Here is a 20,921-nt window from a genome sequence, read left to right as displayed (position 1 = left end):
TTTCATCCCTTACACGGTTACTGATGGTTCAACTGACAAAAATTTGGCTGCATGGTGGATAAGGAGGGCGGGCGTACTACGTAAAATTGACGGACGCGGGTCCCAATCCATTTTTGGCTCATTGCTTTCTCCCCGCGGTTCATATCCCAAACCATCCATGGTGACCAAGAATAGATGATATGCGTGACAGCCAAATCCAGCAGTGTTCTCCAAAAACTACTCCGTACCAGGCACTCGTTTAAATCGGCGGGACTTGATATCCGTAATGCATACATAAAGTTAACCGATCAAAACTGCCCCTCCCTAAAGCAGACCGCATTCTTCCATCGCTGTAATAAAGGACTTGGTGATGTAGCATTAGAAGCCTTGGGACAGCTGGCAATGACCAGCCTGCCAGCAAGCTAGGGTAAGCACACGTACCGTAACCTGAAGTCCATCAAAAGCACAAACCCGAGCGAATCCCAATTTGCCCTGACATGTACGCTAGACCCACCCAACCTCGAAGCTCTGAGCCCCACCAATCTTTCCACCCTGGTCCAGTAGTAGGAGGAACCCCCGGCGCGGCCGCCCCTCCTAGCTTTGATTTCCTCCAATCTCCCTTCCACCTCCTTCCCCTCTTCAACTTTTCTCTCTTTTCTCTTTTCCAACCCCTCTCATCAATCCTCCCGTTCGACACATCAAACGGCCACTCACCGTCCCACCACCCAAAAATCACAACGCATCGCCAGCGTCTTGTCTCGCCCACGTAGACAGGATCGCATTCAGCCCATACGCATCTTTTTATTGTTTTAAACACGGCCAGGGCCGTTGATCCCACACTATTGTCGGATAATCTCGATCCATGACCGGCAGCACATTATCGCCAATGACAAACATCGCCCCGCAACGTCAACGAGACACACTTTAAACCCCACGGGAGCGAGTGCGAGCGAGGAGTCGGGCGATTTCAGTGATCGTTCTGTGAGGGGGTTACGAAGTTTTTCCCGGGTGTCTTCCATTCGACGTCGTTGTTGTCCCAAGGACCGTTCTCGCTTTTCTGCCTGCGCGTGCAGCTGGTGTCCGTTGAATCGGTTCCGTCGAACGTTTTGTTGAACGACTTGACGGATTCCTGCCACTTATTTGGCTACACCATAAAGTCCATCCCGACACACAAAAGACAAGCGACTACAGCAACGTCGTCACAATGCCTGCCGCAAATGTAGCTGCGATACCTACAGATGCGGCCTCGGCGCCGGCCTCGCGGAAAACCTCACTCGCACCAGAGAGGAAGTACAAGTGCCAGTTCTGCAACCGCGCCTTCAGCAGAAGTGAGCACCGGAGTCGTCACGAGAGGTCTCGTAAGTCAACTCGCTCCATGTCCTGTCCCATGTCACGGCGCTGGTAATATTTTCCCCCCCAAAATACTTGCATGCATTGCTAACATGGTGATGCAAATCCCGCAGATACCAAGGAGCGACCATTCAAGTGCATGAAGTGCCGCAGTACCTTCGTACGTCGCGATCTATTGCTTCGCCATGACCGCACTGTTCACGCTAAAGACGGCGGTGTTCCTCTGCACAGCGATGGAAAGCGCCGTGGTGGAGCCAAGCCTAGGGCTGTTGCGACACCTAACAAGGAGCCTATAGGTATCGACGCGGCAGCCTTGGAACAGATCGAAGCCAGCAGCGAAGGTGTTTTCGACGTGGAGACGGCAGCGATGCTCGTTGCAGACCTACATCACAAAGCCACAGCCGCAATGCGTGCTAATAGCGGTGAAGGCAGTTCTGGGGCCGCGTATCCGCAGAGCGGGGCAAACATGATGGACTCACCTGTGTCCTTTCCTTCTGGGCCTATTGCTATTCCGCAGTGGGACACTTTCATGCCTCAGGCGGTGGCAGAGCCCAAGGCCCATTCCATTGCGTCGAGTGCGTCTGGCTCTTTCGAGTCCCAGCCCACTTTCAACGGATCTCTTGCTCAGCATCCAGCCCAGCTTCCCCCTCTTGGTACTCCGACATTAAATGGTGAGTCTTTACTGATCCAGACTGCATTTCGCACAGTACTGACAAATAATCGAATTGTAGCTCCCGCTCCTCCGCACTCACCCTTCCTGGCTCATGGCGGTGTTCACAGTCCAGTCGAGTCCCACCAGGCTCACTCCATGGCCGGGTTCAAAGCCCCTCAGGTTATCGGTGACGAAGAGCGTAACATGATATTGGATAACATTCGCACAAGTGACAGTGAACAAGCCATCCCAGACGGCTTCCGTCTGCCAAATCTGCCCTCGCTGAATCGCTACCTCGCCACCTACTTTGGACTCTTCCATCACCACCTGCCGTTCCTGCATCCATCATCGTTTAAGCCAACCGAGGTTTCGTCTCCTCTGCTGCTCGCAGTCCTGTCCATTGGTGCCCTTTATGCCTTTGATCAAGATCAGGCTTACGCTCTGCATATCGGCTCTAAGGTGCTTGTCAACCAGTTCCTACAAAACAAAGAAAACTTCAGCTCTCGCCAATGTCCTCTATGGACGATGCAGAGCTCGCTTCTCAACATGATCTTTGCCAGCTGGAGTGGTGACCCCAAGGGGCTCGAGTGGGCTTGCTCCATCAAGAGTTTGTTGGCCAACATGGTGTCTGGTAATCGGTACGAGCTGAAGCTTCGACAAGAGGCCAGGGAAACACGGTTGCCTTCTCGCGCCGAGTGGGTTGAAGATGAAGGCTGCAGGCGTACGTACTACGCGGTGTACATCTTCTTCGGGTTGCTCACATTAACCTACAACCACACTCCTGCGATTGGGTTCAACGAGTTTGAGGACTTGCAATTACCGTCGACCGAAGGGCTATGGAACGCAGTGGTTTCAGACGAGGCCGCCTGGCAAGAACAGCTGAAGTCATCCCACACGGTGGTGTTCATGCAGGCGCATGAGAATCTTTTCCAGGGCGAAATGCTCAAGTACAGCGCGTTCGCCACCCGTGTGATGATAAACGCACTATTCCTGGAGGTTTGGTACCACAAGCGTAGCCCGGAGGCTCTGCAGGATGTTGTTACAGAGTACAAGCTCAGGCTCGCTTTGGAGACTTGGGAGAAGTCCCTGGAATTGTGCGAGCCGGAAGCCTTCGCAGTACCTCTGAGTGCGCCCCACAAGGGCCACCCACTGCTCTTCAACGCCAAGGCCATGTTCCGCAATGCGCGCTCCCGCCTGGAGGTTGACCTGAAGGCTGTGCAAGAGGCACTGCGGTACCACGACTCCTACGAGGTTGCTGCGGCTATGTCAAGTGCCCGTGACAAGGTCAAGCGCACTACTGAGATGCTCAAGGTTATTCAAGAGTGCTTCAACTGCATTGAAACGGCTGTTCTGCAGGGCGTCCGCTGGGTCGCGCGCACATCGCCTACTCAATGGAGCATAGAACACCCACTGTGCGGACTTGACATGATGATTATCCTCAGTCTTTGGCTGTATCGTCTGGAACATGACGAGGAGCCTGCCACCGATGATGAGTTAGCCATGTACAACAAGATCCGCCAGCTCTTCGACAAGGACCTTGACGAGTCCTATGTAGCTCATCTAAGCTCTATTGTTGCCCGTCTTTGGGGCTCGATGCTGGATGAGGTGGTTGTTTGGGGGTAAGTTCTTCGCCTGAATTTGGATCGATGATTTCCCGCTTTAAGATGCTAACTAAACTTCTTTTTTGGATACAGAATCACACGTCTGATGGGTGAATCCTTCCGCCTCCACTCGCAAGCTTTAGTCGGTTACGTGGATGATGTCGAGGCGTCGTCGAATGTTTCGACGCCGGAGATGTCACAGGGTGCCGACGAAGATAGCGTGTATTAATAAAACGATACGAAGTGATGATTTCTTTTGTTAGTTGGGGTAGGAATTTATACCAGGCATATACCTCTCGATTTTCCGCTTAACTTTTCTCTCGGCTTTGGGGGTGCGGGGCGTGGAAGGTTGTGAGAGGGAGAAATGTTTGCCATTCTTTCTGCCTCTTTTTCCTCTTTCTTTCGCGTCCTTCCTTTGCGTTTGCTATTTTTTTCTTCTCGTCTTCTCTACTCTACATTTTGGCTTCATAAGCCAATTTACATCTGCTTTCTTTGTTCTTTTCTTTTTCTTTTCTCCTTGATTTCTTTGCTCTTTTCCCAAATCTCCTCTCCTGGAGTCTGCATATCAGCGTTCTCGTTACATCTTTTGTTGGTCACGGGCAATACGCCAGGGCAGGGTCGGTCAATTGGTTTCGCATAGGCTCCCAAGGAGAGGGAATCTGCGCTCTTGGCGCGCCTAATATTGCACACTAACTGTTGGCTGGTCCATATGGAGGTTTCCTTTTCATCTTGTCCAATTAGCTACGGCGACCTTACTCACATATTAATATTTCGCCTTCGGGTCCTCTCTCGTTTCTTTTTTCCTTTATTCGTCTTTTTGCTCCTCTCTATATCGCAACATATTCCCTCGTTTCTTTGCTCTCCTTGATACCTTGTTCGATATACACTTCGCAGTTATTATTACATCTTACTTACCCCTGTGGCCTAAGGCAGTGCCGAAATGCATGCTCTTGTGTCAGGCTTTTCATTTTCGACTTAATGGTTCCAACGGGATGCCTCAGTTAGTCTAGACCATCACCAAATTGCTGTCAAAACATGGTCGTCACTTGAACTTCTGCTTCATTGGGGTCTTTGCGTTTATGGTCTGCAAACTTTCATCTTGTAATTGCGCCTGTAGCAATGAGACCCCACTCATGACTTTGTACTAATTTCTTGTTGTAATGTGATTGTGCCATATTTTTATTGGATAAGGCCTACAAGTCAAGGCAAGAATGTCTTGGTTATCGGACATGTAAACGAGTACGGCTTCGGGGGTGGGCTTCCAAGTGGAAGCGCTCTGTGAATGGAGGTTACTCACCCAAGTTGCGAGAAGTAAGACTTTTGACTGTGCAAGAGTACTGTTGTAGTCTCTCCAACACAGTCGCCCAAGATGGTGCAGTGCCGTCAGCACAAATTAGGGGTCGCGCTAGTTAGCGTTGGTGCTGGTGCGCAACATTTCTCTTTAGTTGAAGGGGGGGGAAAAAAAAAAAGGAAAAAAAAAGTAAAAGTCATGGGGTCTTGTGGTGTGGCCAACTCAGGACGTCGATGCACTGGTGCGAAACGATGGAAGAGGTTACCTTGACCAGCCTAACTAACAACCAATATGTCGGCACCCAGCACAATCGTTATCATCAATCACAGTTCCTGCACCATCTTTCGGCTTACGTCTCTCACCAGAACTATTGTTAAATATAGATACCTATCTATCTTACTTACTAGTGGCTTTTCTGACATGACCCCAGAGTTACTTCCGCGGATTAACAATGATTTTCTCCGGGGAAGAGGTCACTTTTTGGTTATAAGGCTGGCAAGTAGTGACACGGACGGTTTTTTTTTTTTTTTTTTTTTTTTTTTTAGACACAAGGGCGCCCACTATCCCCCGACAATTACGAGACGGCCTCACGACGAGCTTGCTGGACTAGCCTAGCTTAGTTCCGGCCCTCGGTGTTTTAATCCAATTCGTATCGGCCAAATACGTGCGCATTCGGAGGAGACGAAAAAAAAGAGACAAGCGTGGCTTGCTTCCTCTCTCTATCTCCCATGGGGTAACATGGTTGCAGATGGAATGGCTCCCCATTGAGAGAGAGAGGAGAAACCACTCTAAGCTCCACGGGTCAGCAACGTCCTTTCGTTTGTCTTAACTTTTTTCCCCATGTTTACTCAACGGCATGGTGGGAAGGTACCTGTGCTAAGGGGCTGTCACACAAGAGGGGAGAAGATGGTGGGACGGATGCCAAGAAGGGTCAGTCACTCTGTGGTTGTTTTATAATCCATTCCTTCGGCCGCTAGAAGGTGATGTTGCTGTCTCTGTTCTTTGTTTCGCCTGCTCTTATCCGTTCTATCCATATTTCTAGTCATCAAGATATTCATTTATGTTGTTGCAGTGAATAACTGCGTTCTTTCGTTTCCCCCCTCGTAGACTTTTCTTGGGATTCACGACATCTCGTGTTGTTGAACAGCCAACTCGATGTCAGCTTGCATTCACTCCTTCGCCCCGAATCACTTTTATGCATAGCCACAAGGACAAAGAGGTCCGGGCTCAGCAATTCCACTCAATCTTTATTTTTAACTTTGTTTGCCTGGACAGGATCCTGGCCTTACTATCTCTTATTATTTATCTTTAAATCCTGGTTCTGCAGATCATCGACTCTACTAGTGTCTGTCATGTTCAATGGCGGCAACGAGAACAATGGCTACGTTGCGGCACAAGATGTGCACTGCACATGGAATTCTCACATTAAGGTTACATCTCATCCAGTTGGCGATCTTGGTAATGCTGTTACTGGGCAAGGCAAACGCCGACTGCGAGTGCGGCTATGCCACCTCAGTGGCAAGTGAAAACCAAGAGGTGTTATTCACAGACCTGCTCGAGACGGACTTTACGCACCTCACACACCTGCCAGACAACACCGACTGGTTGGGCCAGACGTGGAACAAGTCGAGCAAGAGTGCCCGTGGCGATTTCGGCGAGGTGTTCACAAAAGACAACATCGTTCCCAATCCCGCCCGTAGCAGTCGCATTATTCGACTTGACACTGGGGCCAACGGACAGGCGGCTGGTCTCGACCTCATCGTCAGGAGCAAGGTGGTTGATGACATGGTGCCGAGTGCGGAGCTCGACTCTTCGAGAAGCGATATTCTATGGGGATCCTTTCGAGCTGGTCTCAAACTCACGGGAGACCCGGGTACATGTGCAGCTTTCTTCTGGGTAAGTTGTATATATATATTGATGTTCTTTGATATATGCTACAAAGAAACAAACCCAACAGAGTCGTGTTTTTGCTGACTCGATCTTGACTTGACAAACATTACAGTACTACAACGACACACAAGAAATCGACATGGAGTTCCTCTCCCAGGAATTTGATGCATCCAAAAACATCTTCCCTGTCAACCTGGTCCTACAGTCCCGCGCGGCCCTCGAGGCGGGCTACAACGCGCAGGCAACGGGCAACTTTAAAAAAATCAACCTCCCCTTCGACCCGACGCGGGACTTTCACGAGTACCGCATGGACTTTCTACCCCAGCGCGTCATTTTCTACGCCGACGGGCAGGCGCTCGCCGAGATGACGGGCGACGCGGTCCCCGACCACCCGGGCCACCTGATCCTGCAGCACTGGAGCAACGGCAACGCGCTGTGGAGCGGCGGGCCGCCGCAACGCGACGCCATGCTTACCGTCGCCTACGTCAGGGCGTACTTCAACTCGTCGAGCGACGCCAGGAAGCAGGACTGGGAGAAGAGGTGTCATGATGTGGCCGCCCCGGGCGCAGTCTGCCAGATCCCGGAGAAGGTGAGCGTCGCGAACCCGTCGCTGTTCAGCACTGCGTCCAACATGACGAACAACCAGACTGTGTCGGCGGGTGGGTTCGAGGCACGTAACTCCCTGGCGGCTGGCGCGAACGCTGTGTCGTGGTTCGCTGTGGTTGTTGCGCTGCTCTGTACGGTTTTCTCCTCTGATCTGTGGTGACTGATGGAGTTCACTCGGTGCTTGGTCTTGTTGACCGGATTTTCTGGAGTTGGTTGGAATGTCACGAAGCGTGTTGTTTGCTTTCTTTCTAATTTGTTTCGGTTTCCTTGCGGAGTTAAGGGGGAAGGGGGTGTTGTGATACCCAGGACAATCTTTTTTCCATTAATGTGTAAGCTGCAGGCGCAGAAAGCATAAGCTCTAAAAGCTTAAGCCTAAAGAAACTGTTTAAAGCGCTGAAAATAGTAATTATCAACTGTAAAAATAGCCAGCGATTTTGGTGACCATGGATTCCCCGAGAGGACTGATCTCGAAAGGCCAAAAGACACCTGGTAGGCTGGACATTCCATCAAGTATAACTGGTGGCTATCTGTAAGAACTTGTTGAGTATAGTTTTGCATAAGAAATGGCATGATAATATACCAGTTGCTATGCTGTTGGTATAACACAACTCTTGATATTAAAATGAAGTAATCTACTGTTGACTCTATTGTTCTCCGTTCCTACATATCATCTTTTTTTTTTCTTCATCCTCCTTTACGTACCCACTATGTCCCATTTTGTGAACAAGAAAAAAGAATAAGAAAGAGAAATGATGCATATCAAATTTCTTTAGATCATTTACGCTGTGGCATATTTCGCTCACGTTGCCCTACAACGGAGTATTACCCCAAGCAACTACCTCCCGTCCACCCCCAACCAGGTTCCAGCAGCATTTCAACAAACATCGGCGAGAAATCCGAGTTGGAACCGGCTTTCAACAAACCTGCTGATTGCAATTCAAAAGCCACTGGTGGGGTCATCTAAAGATAATTACGACTTCGACGACCTAACTAGCCCCAGACGTGATACTGACTAGATGAACTGAAATTTCCCGATACAACACAAGGAAAGCTGTATAGGTGAGACTGTATCAATAATTTTCAATATTACTTTTGGCCCTTTATATGTTGAAGACGTAGAAAACACCGATGTCGATTTCCGAATTGTGCTGATGCATTTGGGGCATATATTGGGTATTTCTTTTTCTCTCTTGGGATTGTCAAGCTGGTTGCGGCAAAGGTAATCAATCACCCCTGATCACGAAATGCTATGCGGGATTGGTCATGTTATTTATATACTTTGAGCTGTGTATACATGAATATACACAAAGAACAGATCTTTCAAAATTAGACAGCATTTGTTTCTTTTTTGTATTTTTTTTTTTTTTTCCATTTAAAAATTGAAGGTTGTCCTCTTGTTCCACGCTCAAAGTGACAACCAAATGTAGCCTGACTGCTTAACGAATGCTCATATTTCATGCAGCTGATGGTTTGTTTTGAGAAGATTGACTTGCCCATTTACGTAATGGCATCTGTTAGGGGCATCACGTGCTGACAACCCAACATACATACTCCCCCAAAAGACCTACCCCCCGCTTTGTCTCCAAGCTTTACTCTGTCCAGCCGACACATCCAAGACAGCGTCCTGGGGAGAGCACTTGACTCTTTCTCTGCTTACAAGCGAACCAAAGTGGAAAGAAACGAATAGAACTGCCGTTTGTCTTTTTTTTATGAGCTCTCCACGTGGCGGGCGTGTCTGTTCGGTTCATATTATTTTTGGCGATGGCCCGGAAAACATCGACTGAAACATACCTATAAACAAGTCACGAACTGGTGATTTGCGGGGAAACAAACAATAGAAGTCCCCTAATTTTGGTTCATCCTACCCACAGTTCCGAGTCTGAGACTATGCTCGTGCCCCTGCTGCGGACATTTGATGACAAGAGGGCGAGACAGGGAACCCGGCAGTTTGGTCTTTTTCTTTGTTTTTATTTCCGCCCATATCTGGGCGTTTAGATCCTGCAGGGGATTCCAAAACACGATGCAAGGGACACGCAAGAACGGCCCCCCTTAGCTTTCAAGTACCGAGTCTTGGGTTGGTTTTTATTTGGGAAGATCAAATCATGACTTGGTGGCGCTGGATCCCCCCGTCGTTTAAAAGACATTAATACCACGGACATGCGTTGTTCAATCGCCACCTGATATCAGCTCGAAAACAACATTTGATACCATCTATTCCTTCCTAGCCCCAGTGGTAGTTGTCATCGAAACAAAAATATCATCGTATTAATCTCGTGGACCCCATATGGTTCACACCTTGGCACACCATGTCAACGCAATGATGACATCCTACATAGTCCATAGGGAGGGTATCAATGTCATCAGGGGGGATATGATATCCAGGTGATGGGAGAATGGTTCATGTTCAGGTTTTTCAATGCAACATCGCGCGTAGGGTTTAGCGCGTCTTGGAGAGCGGGTATAAGATGGGAGATAACTGCCCATGGATTGACAGTCGGTGGTACAGATCGAACATCATTCTTCTGGAACATTGTGTTATATTAACATACGTCAACCGTCGATATTCAAACTTTGGCCACACTGGAACCCATTATACCTTTTTTGGAAATCTATAGTACCATCCGCACATAATTGGTGCCATTGTATTCCCCTTTTGGGTAACTATAATCAGATATTCGAGGACCAGCTTTTGAATATCTTCTGCATCAACAGCTGTCAATATGGCAACCCTTCAAGAAGTCTTGCAACAACAAAAAGAGCATGGCATCCTGATGGCTCCCAAAGAGCCACCTCAGGAGACTGGAAGTACGGTAGGAGTACAGGCCACACCGCAGTCCATGCCCTTTGCCCTTCGGAACAACACAACCTCTTCAACCGTGTATGCGTACATCACCGGTCTTGATGTCAGCAACGGCTCGCGCGTAGTCCTGGTGCAGCGCGACGGAAAGAGCCTCTACTACCCGGCCAGTCCGGCGGCGGATCTTCAACCCCTGCAGACCGACTGCGCGATCCCGCTGGGTGCGCCCGGGTCTACGACGACTGTCACGGTTCCGCGCATATCGGGCGGGCGCGTCTGGTTCGTGCAGGATGCAACGCTGACGTTCCTGCTCAACAGGGGTATCGACAGCGGTGGCAGTGCGGCGCTCGTAGAGCCGTCCATCATGAACCCGGCCGACCCCAACTACCAGCTGAACTGGAGCTTCTGCGAGTTCACCCTCAACGAGGTGGAGCTCTTTGCCAATATCAGTTACGTCGACTTTGTCAACCATCCCATCGCGCTCGTGCTCGAGTCCAACAGCAGCGCCACGCAGCGGGTCGAGGGGATGCCGGCCGACGGGCTGGCGACGGTGGCTCAGAAGCTTACGGACCAGAACGTGAAGGACGGTGCCGGTTGGGATAAACTGCTGATCCGACAAACCGGGTCGAGCAAGCTCCTGCGCGCCGTCAGCCCCAACACCGGCATGAATCTCTTTAGCGGGCTGTTTGCCACCTACTACGATGGATATGTCGACCAGGTGTGGCAGAAGTACTCGAGCACCGACCTCACGGTTAACACGCAGTTCACCTGGGGAGTAGTCAAGGGCCGAGTGGCCAACGGTCTTTTGGCCTTTGGCAGCGTCGGCAGCTTTGGTCGGCCCAGCAGCAGGGACATATTTTCGTCCGACTCGGGTGCGTTTGCACCGCCGGCTGGCGTTAACCAGGAGCAACTCCGCAACATCGCGGCCAGACTCGCGGCGGCGTTCAACAGGTCCACGCTGCTCATCAACGCCAACCAGCCGGACGGGGAGCATATATCGACATATTACACCAATTCCGTGACGAATCACTACTCACGCATTCTGCACGAGGTCAACATCGACAAGAGGGGATACGCCTTCCCATACGACGATGTTGTGCCTTCTGGTGGTGGTGACCAGGCGGGTACGGTGAACGATGGGAATCCTAAGGTGTTGACCATCGTCCTTGGTGGTGGAAACACCAGCACAGCGGCTGAGTAGACATTGGATGAGAGTGGTGTCTTGTACTTGCCGATTTTGCATTCGGTGTGGATATGTTGACTTTAAGTTCAGCTTGTCGTTATTCAGCGCATGTTTAGAGGTTGCATGCCGGGGTGTTTTGTCGTTTGGGGATAGCGTTGTGAGCAAGACTTGCTTTCAGTCTTTACCATGATACCCAGTCAGTCAGCCACCTAGAATGACATTCTATTGTTGCAGGTTTTTTTTTTTTACTCTTTCCCATCCCCATTGCTGGTGATTTCATGTCTCCGAGGCCAGCTTCCTAATAGGGCAGAATGAGACCCTTGCTTGGCAAAATTCCGAGCGTTGAGGTAGGTGGTGTCCATTAGCGCGCCACAAGGCTTGACGCCATCACAAAATTTCCTGGTCCTTAACTGGAGGGTAGTAGTAGATTGTTAATGCGGTACCGTAGATGCTGCACTAAAAAGGCAACCTGAAAGGTCGGATGGAGGTAGTCAAGCATTTCGGTCCCCTTTCTTGGCTGCAGTTTTTGTTTGTCGGTTGTCGTTCCTTCCCCACTTGATGATGCGCCCCCAGGACCAGGCCAAGTAAAAAGGTTGTGGATCGGCAAGCGTAAGCGTGCGTGTGGCTCCCCACCCCCGCGTGACGTATCATCATACAAACCAAGACATACGTCATGCCTCGCAGCCCACTTGTGTCTCTTTGTTCTTTTTGTTTTTTTTTGCGACCATCGAATAAGGGGCTCCTTGAACTTGGTGGCACCTGAGCTTTTGGAGACTTCAAAAACAAAAAAAAAAAGACATTTTCAAGCACAGTTGTGCGAATGATGCGTCGAAAGGATGTACACAGTTACCTTTTGGGTAATGGTGCACGAGGGCAATATTGATCATAACCACAATCCCACTGGAAGGAAAGAGATTAACATGAAGCAATTTTCATACTACTGGTACAGAATAGCCGAGGAGTACTTGTACTTTGTCCGTGGAGGTAGGGTAGTAACACATAGGATCTTTCTTTTTTTTTTTCTGGGTCTTGTCATGCTGAATTGATTGTCTGGTCCACACTAATGTAAAGTACTTCGCCCTACCAGCGGGGACATGCCTTCTTTTTTCATTGCCTCCCTCCTTCGTTCCTAGCAAGAGAGAACGAACAGCTACACAAAGCAGAGTTCCCGATGGTGTGGGTCTCGGTGGCATCATTCGCTAAGGGACCCTGCACCAAGACGTCACCCGCAAAAGTTTCCACGCAACAGCTGCCTGTCCTTGTAGCATATCCGTCCAATCCATCCTTGTTCTAGACTAGGGCCCAGGTCATGGATGGCCCCTTTCCTGATTTATAGATATGCCATACTCTCCCCAAGCCTCGAATCTTTGTCCGTCTAATCAACTACCATAATCCCAACTCCTCTTTTCCCACTCACTCATAGCTACCTTCGTCTGACTCCTGATAAAACATCCCACCAGATCGTGCCACGAGTTCATAATTGTGCCGAAACTTACCTTAAATTCGGGACCCTAAAAACTATTTCTAAAAAATCCAGTCGAGTCCGTTTACTGTTAGTCTCCGAGAAGAAGTCTGTTGCTATTGATCACAAACAACGTCACGGCGTAGTGCTCACCAACACAGAATTTTGAAGCGCACCACCATAACCTGGGTCGTATATCATATATTTTAATACACCTCACATAATACAAGCACAATGGAAGCAATCAACAGCCTGGCAAGCGTGGCAACCAAGGCCATCTGGGGGGAGACCAACAACAACACCACTACTACCAACGACAAAGATGCTCCCGCAACCCCCGATGTAACAAAGAAGGAGCCTATTTCAGGTGTCCAAGGAGACACGGCCAAGGGTGAGCCGTTTGACGCCGGCAACATTGAAAATGTCGACGCTGCCAGCAGGACCCAGGCCGAGAGCAAGATCAAGATAGACGACAAGACCGAAGACGAGAGCAAACCCAAGACGGAAAACAAGCCTGAAGCTGACCCAACCGTCGGAGACAAGCCTTCGTCCCATATGAAGGATGACAGCACCACTCACCAAAGTGACGTCCGTGATCCCGCGACCACGGCCGAACACCACAAGGAGGAGAAGAAGCACGATGTCGACAATGTCGAGCCCCTTCAGGCAGACAAGCTCAAGGGCCCCGGTCCTAAACCACTTGAGGTGGTTGCCCGGGAGCGCGGAGGCGACGCTGGTAACACGCCGGCGGATGCCAAGACAGACTCTCCGAACCCTGTCGATGGTGCAGCAGACGTTGCTAAAGATGACGCCGAGAAGAAGAAGGACTCTCCCAAGCTCAACGAAGATGGCGAGCCTCTGGGTATGAAGCATATTAGCAGCACTGGTGTCGCTGCTGATGGCGGCGATTTTGATGCCGCCAACCCTGGTGCTGGAGCAGAGGCCGAGAGTAAGTCGCAACCTTTTTTTTTCTCAAATGCCATCCATACCTTGCACATGTTTCTTGATGAACACTGTTGTGCTGACATCTGCCTTAGAAATCCTACACGACAAAGGCATCCACACCGACAAGCCGGCGGCGGACAAGAAGGAAGATTCGCCCACCCGTAAGGCGGTCTCACCCAGCGGCAAGTCTACGGGCGGAAGCCCCGACAGAAAAGGAATCAGGGGTCTCGGTCATAAGATTAAGGATAAGCTGCGCCGGAGCTCTCAGTCCTGAGTTAGTCGGGGGCAACCAGTGATGATGGTTCCATCGATCCTGTTGTTGACTTTGCTATTATCCCTAACGCCGGTTTCCTTTTTGTAGTTGATATCCAGGGCATACTGATTGGGAGGAACCACGAAAGGGGGATTTCGGTTTGTCCGACTTTCAACCTGTACAGTTCTTTGTTGAATCAGCTGTATTGTTTGCCTATTTGCTTTTGCATTTTTTTGTCAAATTATTTTTTAATAGACGACCGGCCTGGTTGATGAGTTTTGATGAATTTCTTTGATGCTTTTGTTTTGGGAGTAACCATGAAGTCGTGGTGTGTTCAACTTGAATGCATGTTTCGATCATATGATGGGTTTCTAGCACTTTGACCGGAAGCTTTAAGTACCTAGATTAAAAATAGTGCTGTTTTCCCATGCGGTGTTCTTCATATTACTGTAGACCTGGAATTCTAAGTCGAGTTTCTAGAGCTGACCCCGCGCTTCCCTTTGCTTACCGATAGTTGACATTACCAAATGGAAACAATCTAGATCTAGTTTGGAGTAACAAAGCACCGTTTCGGATGAGACGGGTATAGCTCGATTTAGGTCGATTTTCCTCAACTCTCGGGCAAAGTAATCCGACAGCCACTTACATTTCCTGCTGATCTTGAAGCACATGACCTGCATCTGCTTACTTACCTCTCTATGTAGGTAGGTACTTACGTTAATTTTGGCTAGCGGGTTGTAACGAGCGTCATCTATCTTTTTTTTCTTTATTCTCTCCATCCTAATTTCAATCAAAAATCCACGTCACTATGCATTGACACGCTCTTTATGACAGTTCCGACATCCGATTAAGAATAACGCGTGGTAGACGGGGAAAAAAGCAAGAAGAAAATCTCCACAAGATTTCTACAACAGCGCGCAAAGGACGCCGATAACCCATGTACTTGGAAAAGCAGCCGTTCCTGGCCACATGGCTAGCGCTGTTCTTTGTCACACTTGGCTTCTCATCTGCGCAATCTCCACCCTGGATATCACCACCATGGTCCGATGACGGCGAGCATGCGCAGAAGCCCATCGACCCTCCCCTGGCCGTAGCAACCGGATCGGGAATAGGCTACATAGCTTTGGGTGACTCGTACGGTGCAGGCATCGGGACCGAGTATGATGGCAACGAGGACAAGTGTCGGCTGGGGAATCATGCCTACACCAGCCTCATCTATCGAGACCTCGTCAAGGCCTGGGAGGAAGACGGCGGCGGGAGCAGTAAAGGCACGCCCCGGCCCGTGTTTCAGTGGCGCAGCTGCACCGGCGCGACGTCGTCGGATCTGCTCGGCCAGAGCGGTCAGATAGCGTCCATCAACGGTTCGCTTCCGGCTTCTTTTGCTACGTTGTCTATCGGTGGCAACGACTTGGGGTTTTTTGATGTCCTCAACTCGGTAAGAAGACCTAAATTTCAAGATTCCATGCTTTCCGAAAACTAGAATAAACAAAGAACGATTTGCACTTGAACTTCTTTTTTTTTGTTACTAAAATTCCGCCAAACACAACACAACCCCCTTCTCCCCAAATAGTGCATCTTCCGCTTCTACGGTTTCTACTCGGGAACCTGCGCGGCGGCTATCCGGCGCGCCACGAACCTCCTCGACAGCCCAGCCTTTGAGCTCAGCCTCGAGATGGCGCTGCTCTCGCTCCTCGACGCGGCTCGCTGGGAACAAAACCCGCGGTTCTCTGTCGTCGTGACGGGCTACGCTCGCTTCTTTGACGCGCGCACCTCGGCGTGCGACGACAGGTCGCTGGGCGTGTGGCTCGGCGGCCCGAAGCTCTCGGCGAGGCTACGGGCGCGCCTCAACGGCCTAGTCGACGACGTCAACGCCAGGCTGCGCAACACGGTCCGAGCTGTGAACTCAAGGTTTGCGTCGCGCAGGCAGAGGGTGTTGTTTGTGGACTATGATGAGAAGTTCGACGGTCATCGGTTTTGTGAGCCGGGCGTGCTGGAGCCGGATTATCAGAGGGAGGATACCTGGTTCTTTCTGGTGGGTGGGAAGGATAATGGGGGTGGTGGCGAGGCTGTGATGGAAGAGGAGCCGCGGCGGGTGGAGGCCCCGGTTGTCGATCCGGACACTTGTCTTGGGCCGGCACGGGATTCGGGAGATTGGGGTGCGTTGGCCCTCTGCTACATGGCCATGGCTAAGCAGAGGGATCCCAGTCTGCGGCTTGTGAGGCCTGTGGTTGTGGACGGTGACGATGATGCTTCTGCACAGTGAGTACTCTGAAGTGAGGGGCCTCTTTTTGGGTTTGCCGTTGCTAATATTGCACTATAGGTATACCTCGATATACTATGCCAAGACCTTTCATCCGGTAGGTTCATTCTGTGAAGCTGTGAGATGACTTTTAAGACATAGAAAGAACTGACATTGCTCCTTATTCTCGTATAAAGCGTTCACTTGGACACGAGGCCATCAGGGATGCTGTTTACCGCGAGTGGAAAAAGGTATTTGATGAGGATTTGGTGCATAGCCAGGAGGAAATATAGCATGGCATTTGTTGTGGCTTTTACATATAGAAATCGTGAAAGCTGCCACCTTGATCAGTGAATATAGCTTTGTCATAGGTTATCCAGAACAGGCGGGACCTGGTTGATACGAAATTGCACCCCTGATCCTAACTACCTAGGTATGGATGGTCTCGAATCCTGCCAAGCTATTACATCCACTAAAAGGAAGCAAAGCCAAGGATAAACGCTAGACGAAACAGTGCCGCATGATCACCACCAAACGAAGCCTCACAGCCTCCTGCTGAGCTCCTCCTCCGACACCGGGTGCAGCATCAACTTGGTCGGGTACTCGGGATGGTTATGAGAGAACCCTCTTGACCAGTCGTAGCCGACGGCATAGGCAAACAACCGACCGTCCGGGCTGAATGACGTCGCCGTGATGGCTCCCGGGAGGGCGGGAAAGAAGCAAAGCCTGGAGCGGCTCGCAATGTTCCAAAAGACAAAAGTGCCGTCCGACCCCGCCGTGCTCAGCACGTCACTGTCTCGAGGGTTGAAGGCCGCGTCGTTGACGGTCCACACCTTGACCTCGCCGTTTGCGTCTCTCGGGTCGCGGTGGGCCTTGAAGCAGAATTGTCTGAATCTGTTGAGGGATGGAGGGGAGCCCATTTTTTTTTTCAGGGGCGGTTTTGGTCAGCTTCCGATATCTTATAACCTCTCAAGTATCACCCACCTTTGCTGCTTTTTTTCTCGTTTCTCTTTTCTTTTCAATCATCAGTCACCCTGGGCATCTTCCTTTCTCTCTCACCTCTCATCCACAAGACTCAAACTATCCACCCAAACCCTGCCCTCAATCCCGCCAACCGCCCACGTCTTCTGGTCCGCAGCCAGCGCGAGCGTCGTGACCCTGTGGTCCAGAGGGACCTGCACGGAGCGCTGCACGGCGGCGGCGCCGCGCACGAGGTCGACGGCGTGGACGAAGCGGTCCGCCGTGGCGATCAGGACCTTGGGGCCCGATGAGACGAGAGCGGTGGCGCGCTCCGGGAGACGGAGGACGTGCAAGGCGCAAGCAGTGTTGCGGAGGTCCCAGACGCGCGCGGTCTGGTCCCACGACGCGCTGATCAGCACCGGGTCCTGGTGCGACGAGGTCTCGGGCATGCAGATGCCGCTGATGGGTGCGTCGTGTGCGGCAAAGGTGTGGCCGTTTTGCCGTCCTGCTACGTCGTGTAGGGTTATGGACTTGCCGGCTCCGGCTGTTGCTGTTATGGTGGCGTCCTGTTGTTGTTTTATTTTGGGGATGGTAGTGTCAGACAGTTTTTTTCTTCTTCTTTTTTTTTTTTTTTTTTTTTTTTTTTGACATTGATGGGCTATGCCTAATCGATTGCGCTCCCTTGCTCACCTTGCTCCAGGCACATGTAAACAGCGGTTGGTCAGATGTTCCAAAGACTGCCCCCAGCGTGCAGCTGCCGTCGTTGGAGATATCGTAGACGCGGGCCTTGCCGTCCCACGAGGTCGACGCCAGCCGGTATCTGGAACCGCCAGTGTTGGGAGCCCAGCGGAGGCATGAGATTGTGTCGGAGGCGGCGTTGGAGTCACCAACGCCAAAGTCTCTGTCGAGTCGGCCGGCGTAAGCGGTTGTTGGCCGGAGTAAATGAGATGATTGTTCGGTGTTCATGGTTGGGGAGCTTAGTGGCGGTAACAATGTATGGGTTGTCCATTAACAGTAACCGGTTTTGTGAGTGAAAGAGAAGGAAAGGAAATGAAGGTTGAATAAGAAGATGGAATTGCAAGTGATATAATACTGATCAAAGGGTGGAAAAAATAGCTGCGCTTGATCAAGTTTGTAGTATGGTTGCAACAAACAGCAACAGGCAGCAAACTGTCATGTCTAAAAATCCAGTTAGCTCGCTAGAAATATGTAAACATGCCGGCTTTGTTATATACGTTCCAAGGCTCTATAAAGTCGCTTTTTTATCATGTTTAACCCGGTGCACCCGGGTAACTGACCCAAATTATTTTCCAATAGTGATGGCCTTTTCCGGTTGATTCTCCTTTTGAGTATCTACTGGATTTGGCCCTGAACCAGATTTCCTTGAAGCATCTACAGGAAGCGACGGGCCTCTCACATCTTCCAGCGAGTCCGGCACAGGGTCTTCCACAGTATCCACATCCGTCCCAGAATCCTTCTGGTCCCTCTTCATATACCGCTTGAAGAAATACACCAAAAGCTGGGCGATAAAGACCTGCTCGATGGTGTAGAGCAGAACCGGAATCTGAATAAAGGCCCTCCTGAGGTTATCCGACTCGCTCCACATGGCAGTGACCAGAGGGATACCGAGGCTTGTCGTCTTGGCGGCGCCACAGAAACACACGGCAATCGTCTGCTCCATGGACATGCGTTTCGGTACAATGACACGCTTCAAGAGCATCGGGAGCTTACACAACGGTTTCTTCTCAAATACTCCTTCGGCCCACACTACTAACCTCAGGGGTGGTCGTGCGGAAAAGAAGCAGATGACGGTGAACAAGAGATACAGCCCGATGTTCATAAATATGTTAAAGACGAGTGAGGCTTTTGGGGTCACATAGAGGGCGCCCGTTGCAAAGGCTCCGCAGAATGTTGTCCTTCTCTTCCAGTCAGTCATAATCACCAAGTAAATGGAGCGAGCTTGATAGAAAATAGTTGAGAAGAACTCACCAGACGAGAAGGGCAAGACAGATGGTTGATATTTTTCCAAGATACAACTTCTCCAGTGCCCATTTTACAGGCTTGGGAAAGAAATAACGTAGTGCTTGGCCGACCGCGAGTGGAATCAAGACTGAGAGGCCAAGCTGCTGGGCTACCTTCTGGTACATTGCAGATAAGGTGCTTGGTGATGCTGGTTGCCATTCATCAAACTCTGGAAGTTTAGGCATGAAGGCGTAGACCAAAGCGGGAGATATAAATGCTCCAAAGACATTGCCGATGACGACCTCGACAATAGCAGCAGCGTCCTCACCTCCTGTGTACATGTGTCAGTAAGGAAAACTCTCTGCATGATCCCGGTTCCATACTGCGCAGGGGAGCGGCTTCTCTTACCGGCATTTCGAGTAAAAACGACATTGCTGGCTATGGTAGTGGGTATACAAGATAGAACTATCATGCCAACTAATACAGATATATCGATTGCGTTTGTCTGTAGATTCCCTGCAGCAATCATAATATGGACGATAGCTATTATGCGGTAAGTGATTTTGCCTGTCAGCACCGCAAGTTGGGGAAAACAGTTGATTATTGATGAAGTCCTACCGAGAGTGATAGCAGGGAATATGAGAAAGGAGATGCCTTGTGTGATAACATGGAGTCTCCAGTTGGTGGAGTGCGTGCGAAGCTTCTCGTATGGCAACTGAAGGCCAGAGACCAAGAAAATGAATCCAACAGCACCATAGAGAATGCTGTACTCTGCCTTGATCGTTCCTCCATGAACACCGACATCTGAGCAAGAGGTGTTGGTTAGCTTTACTTAACGAACGTTTGTTAGGGGATGTTGAGAAACAATCCTACTTGGGAAAAAATAAGCCAAAAGGCAGGCAACGCCAAATGCTATTAAAATCAATTGAGCAGAGATGATGTGCCCGATTTTGGCAAGCACGGCCTTGACCTTGACCATGATTTAATGAGGCAGATGTGCTGCCACATACATTAAAATTGTCGGATTTAGGAAAGACAAAAAAAAAAAAGTAACAATAAAAATTAGGATGAAGTCATTGAAGATAACCTCACAATCGAACTGGAAGCATGCATACCACCCTAACTTACCGATAGACGAACGTTTCTGTATTGATATGATTAAGCACCTGCCTGCAAGGGCAAGGATTTTCCGATGTCGGGCAACAGGGGCTAGTTCCTCCCGTATTATTGCCGAAGGGGGTTCAATGTTACTGTAACGAAAGCCCCCCTGTAGGGAACAAGGGCGACTAATTTCATCACAAACTTGGTCTTGTCGTGCCCAAGGGCCACATACATGCCTAGCAGTGGTTCATCGCAAAAAGAGTAAATACTTTTCCGATACAAGTACTGCAATATAGCCGAGGCAAAATGCCGTTTGCATGGGGTTTCAGAGTTGTCATTGATGATTTGGGAGCATTTCAGAGCAAGTGATATGATTTGTATGGTTTGGGCTCAATTGGCGGACAATTAAGGCTCATTTTAGGTGGGTGGGGTTCCCTTACCTTGGGTATTTATTTATCTGGATTCGGATAAAGTTGGAAAAAAGATTCTTGGTCGCAATATTGAAACACATGCGACAGCCTGTCGATAGACTCTCTGGATCTCAGAGGTATTATCTTGACTATATATATATATATTTTTTTTCTGATTCTGAATTCGAGGCCTTACCTTTTTGAGTATTCTCACAAGTCACATACGATAATATGCTGCTG

At 50.0% G+C, this 20,921-nt stretch overlaps 7 protein-coding genes across 7 annotated transcripts; 5 read left to right on the top strand and 2 right to left on the bottom strand.

The window, feature by feature from the left end:
* Positions 1-649: 649 nt before the first annotated feature.
* Positions 650-4,754, top strand: PgNI_08970 (uncharacterized protein). The gene is made up of 4 exons (XM_031128960.1): positions 650-1,337; positions 1,443-2,000; positions 2,061-3,600; positions 3,676-4,754. Exons 1-4 carry the CDS (start codon positions 1,184-1,186, stop codon positions 3,809-3,811), a joined length of 2,388 nt encoding a protein of 795 aa, XP_030978725.1. The 5' UTR covers positions 650-1,183; the 3' UTR covers positions 3,812-4,754.
* Positions 4,755-6,232: 1,478 nt separating this feature from the next.
* PgNI_08969 (uncharacterized protein) lies at positions 6,233-7,529 on the top strand (the record flags this gene model as incomplete). Its single annotated transcript, XM_031128959.1, has 2 exons — positions 6,233-6,769; positions 6,876-7,529. 2 exons carry the CDS (start codon positions 6,233-6,235, stop codon positions 7,527-7,529), a joined length of 1,191 nt encoding a protein of 396 aa, XP_030978601.1.
* Positions 7,530-10,089: 2,560 nt separating this feature from the next.
* Positions 10,090-11,367, top strand: PgNI_08968 (uncharacterized protein; the record flags this gene model as incomplete). The annotated part of the gene is made up of 1 exon (XM_031128958.1): positions 10,090-11,367. The coding sequence occupies one exon, from the start codon at positions 10,090-10,092 to the stop codon at positions 11,365-11,367; it is 1,278 nt and encodes a 425-aa protein (XP_030978600.1).
* A 1,328-nt stretch (positions 11,368-12,695) lies between these two features.
* On the top strand, positions 12,696-14,410 carry PgNI_08967 (uncharacterized protein). Its single transcript, XM_031128957.1, has 3 exons — positions 12,696-12,901; positions 12,973-13,760; positions 13,849-14,410. The coding sequence occupies exons 2-3, from the start codon at positions 13,046-13,048 to the stop codon at positions 14,028-14,030; spliced, it is 897 nt and encodes a 298-aa protein (XP_030978606.1). The 5' UTR covers positions 12,696-12,901; positions 12,973-13,045; the 3' UTR covers positions 14,031-14,410.
* Positions 14,411-14,793: 383 nt separating this feature from the next.
* PgNI_08966 (uncharacterized protein) lies at positions 14,794-16,648 on the top strand. The gene is made up of 4 exons (XM_031128956.1): positions 14,794-15,444; positions 15,580-16,268; positions 16,330-16,366; positions 16,446-16,648. The coding sequence occupies exons 1-4, from the start codon at positions 14,947-14,949 to the stop codon at positions 16,539-16,541; spliced, it is 1,320 nt and encodes a 439-aa protein (XP_030978605.1). The 5' UTR covers positions 14,794-14,946; the 3' UTR covers positions 16,542-16,648.
* Positions 16,649-16,790: 142 nt separating this feature from the next.
* On the bottom strand, positions 16,791-18,174 carry PgNI_08965 (uncharacterized protein; the record flags this gene model as incomplete). The annotated part of the gene is made up of 3 exons (XM_031128955.1): positions 16,791-17,142; positions 17,308-17,774; positions 17,899-18,174. The coding sequence occupies 3 exons, from the start codon at positions 18,172-18,174 to the stop codon at positions 16,791-16,793; spliced, it is 1,095 nt and encodes a 364-aa protein (XP_030978604.1).
* Positions 18,175-18,371: 197 nt separating this feature from the next.
* On the bottom strand, positions 18,372-20,149 carry PgNI_08964 (uncharacterized protein; the record flags this gene model as incomplete). Its single annotated transcript, XM_031128954.1, has 5 exons — positions 18,372-19,124; positions 19,198-19,501; positions 19,579-19,713; positions 19,789-19,974; positions 20,044-20,149. The coding sequence occupies 5 exons, from the start codon at positions 20,147-20,149 to the stop codon at positions 18,512-18,514; spliced, it is 1,344 nt and encodes a 447-aa protein (XP_030978603.1). The 3' UTR covers positions 18,372-18,511.
* Between the last annotated feature and the right edge of the window lie 772 nt (positions 20,150-20,921).

Source organism: Pyricularia grisea, assembly GCF_004355905.1.
Source record: "Pyricularia grisea strain NI907 chromosome V map unlocalized Pyricularia_grisea_NI907_Scaffold_6, whole genome shotgun sequence".
Taxonomy (NCBI): Eukaryota; Fungi; Ascomycota; class Sordariomycetes; order Magnaporthales; family Pyriculariaceae; genus Pyricularia; species Pyricularia grisea.
This window is presented reverse-complemented; position numbering and strand designations above follow the sequence as displayed.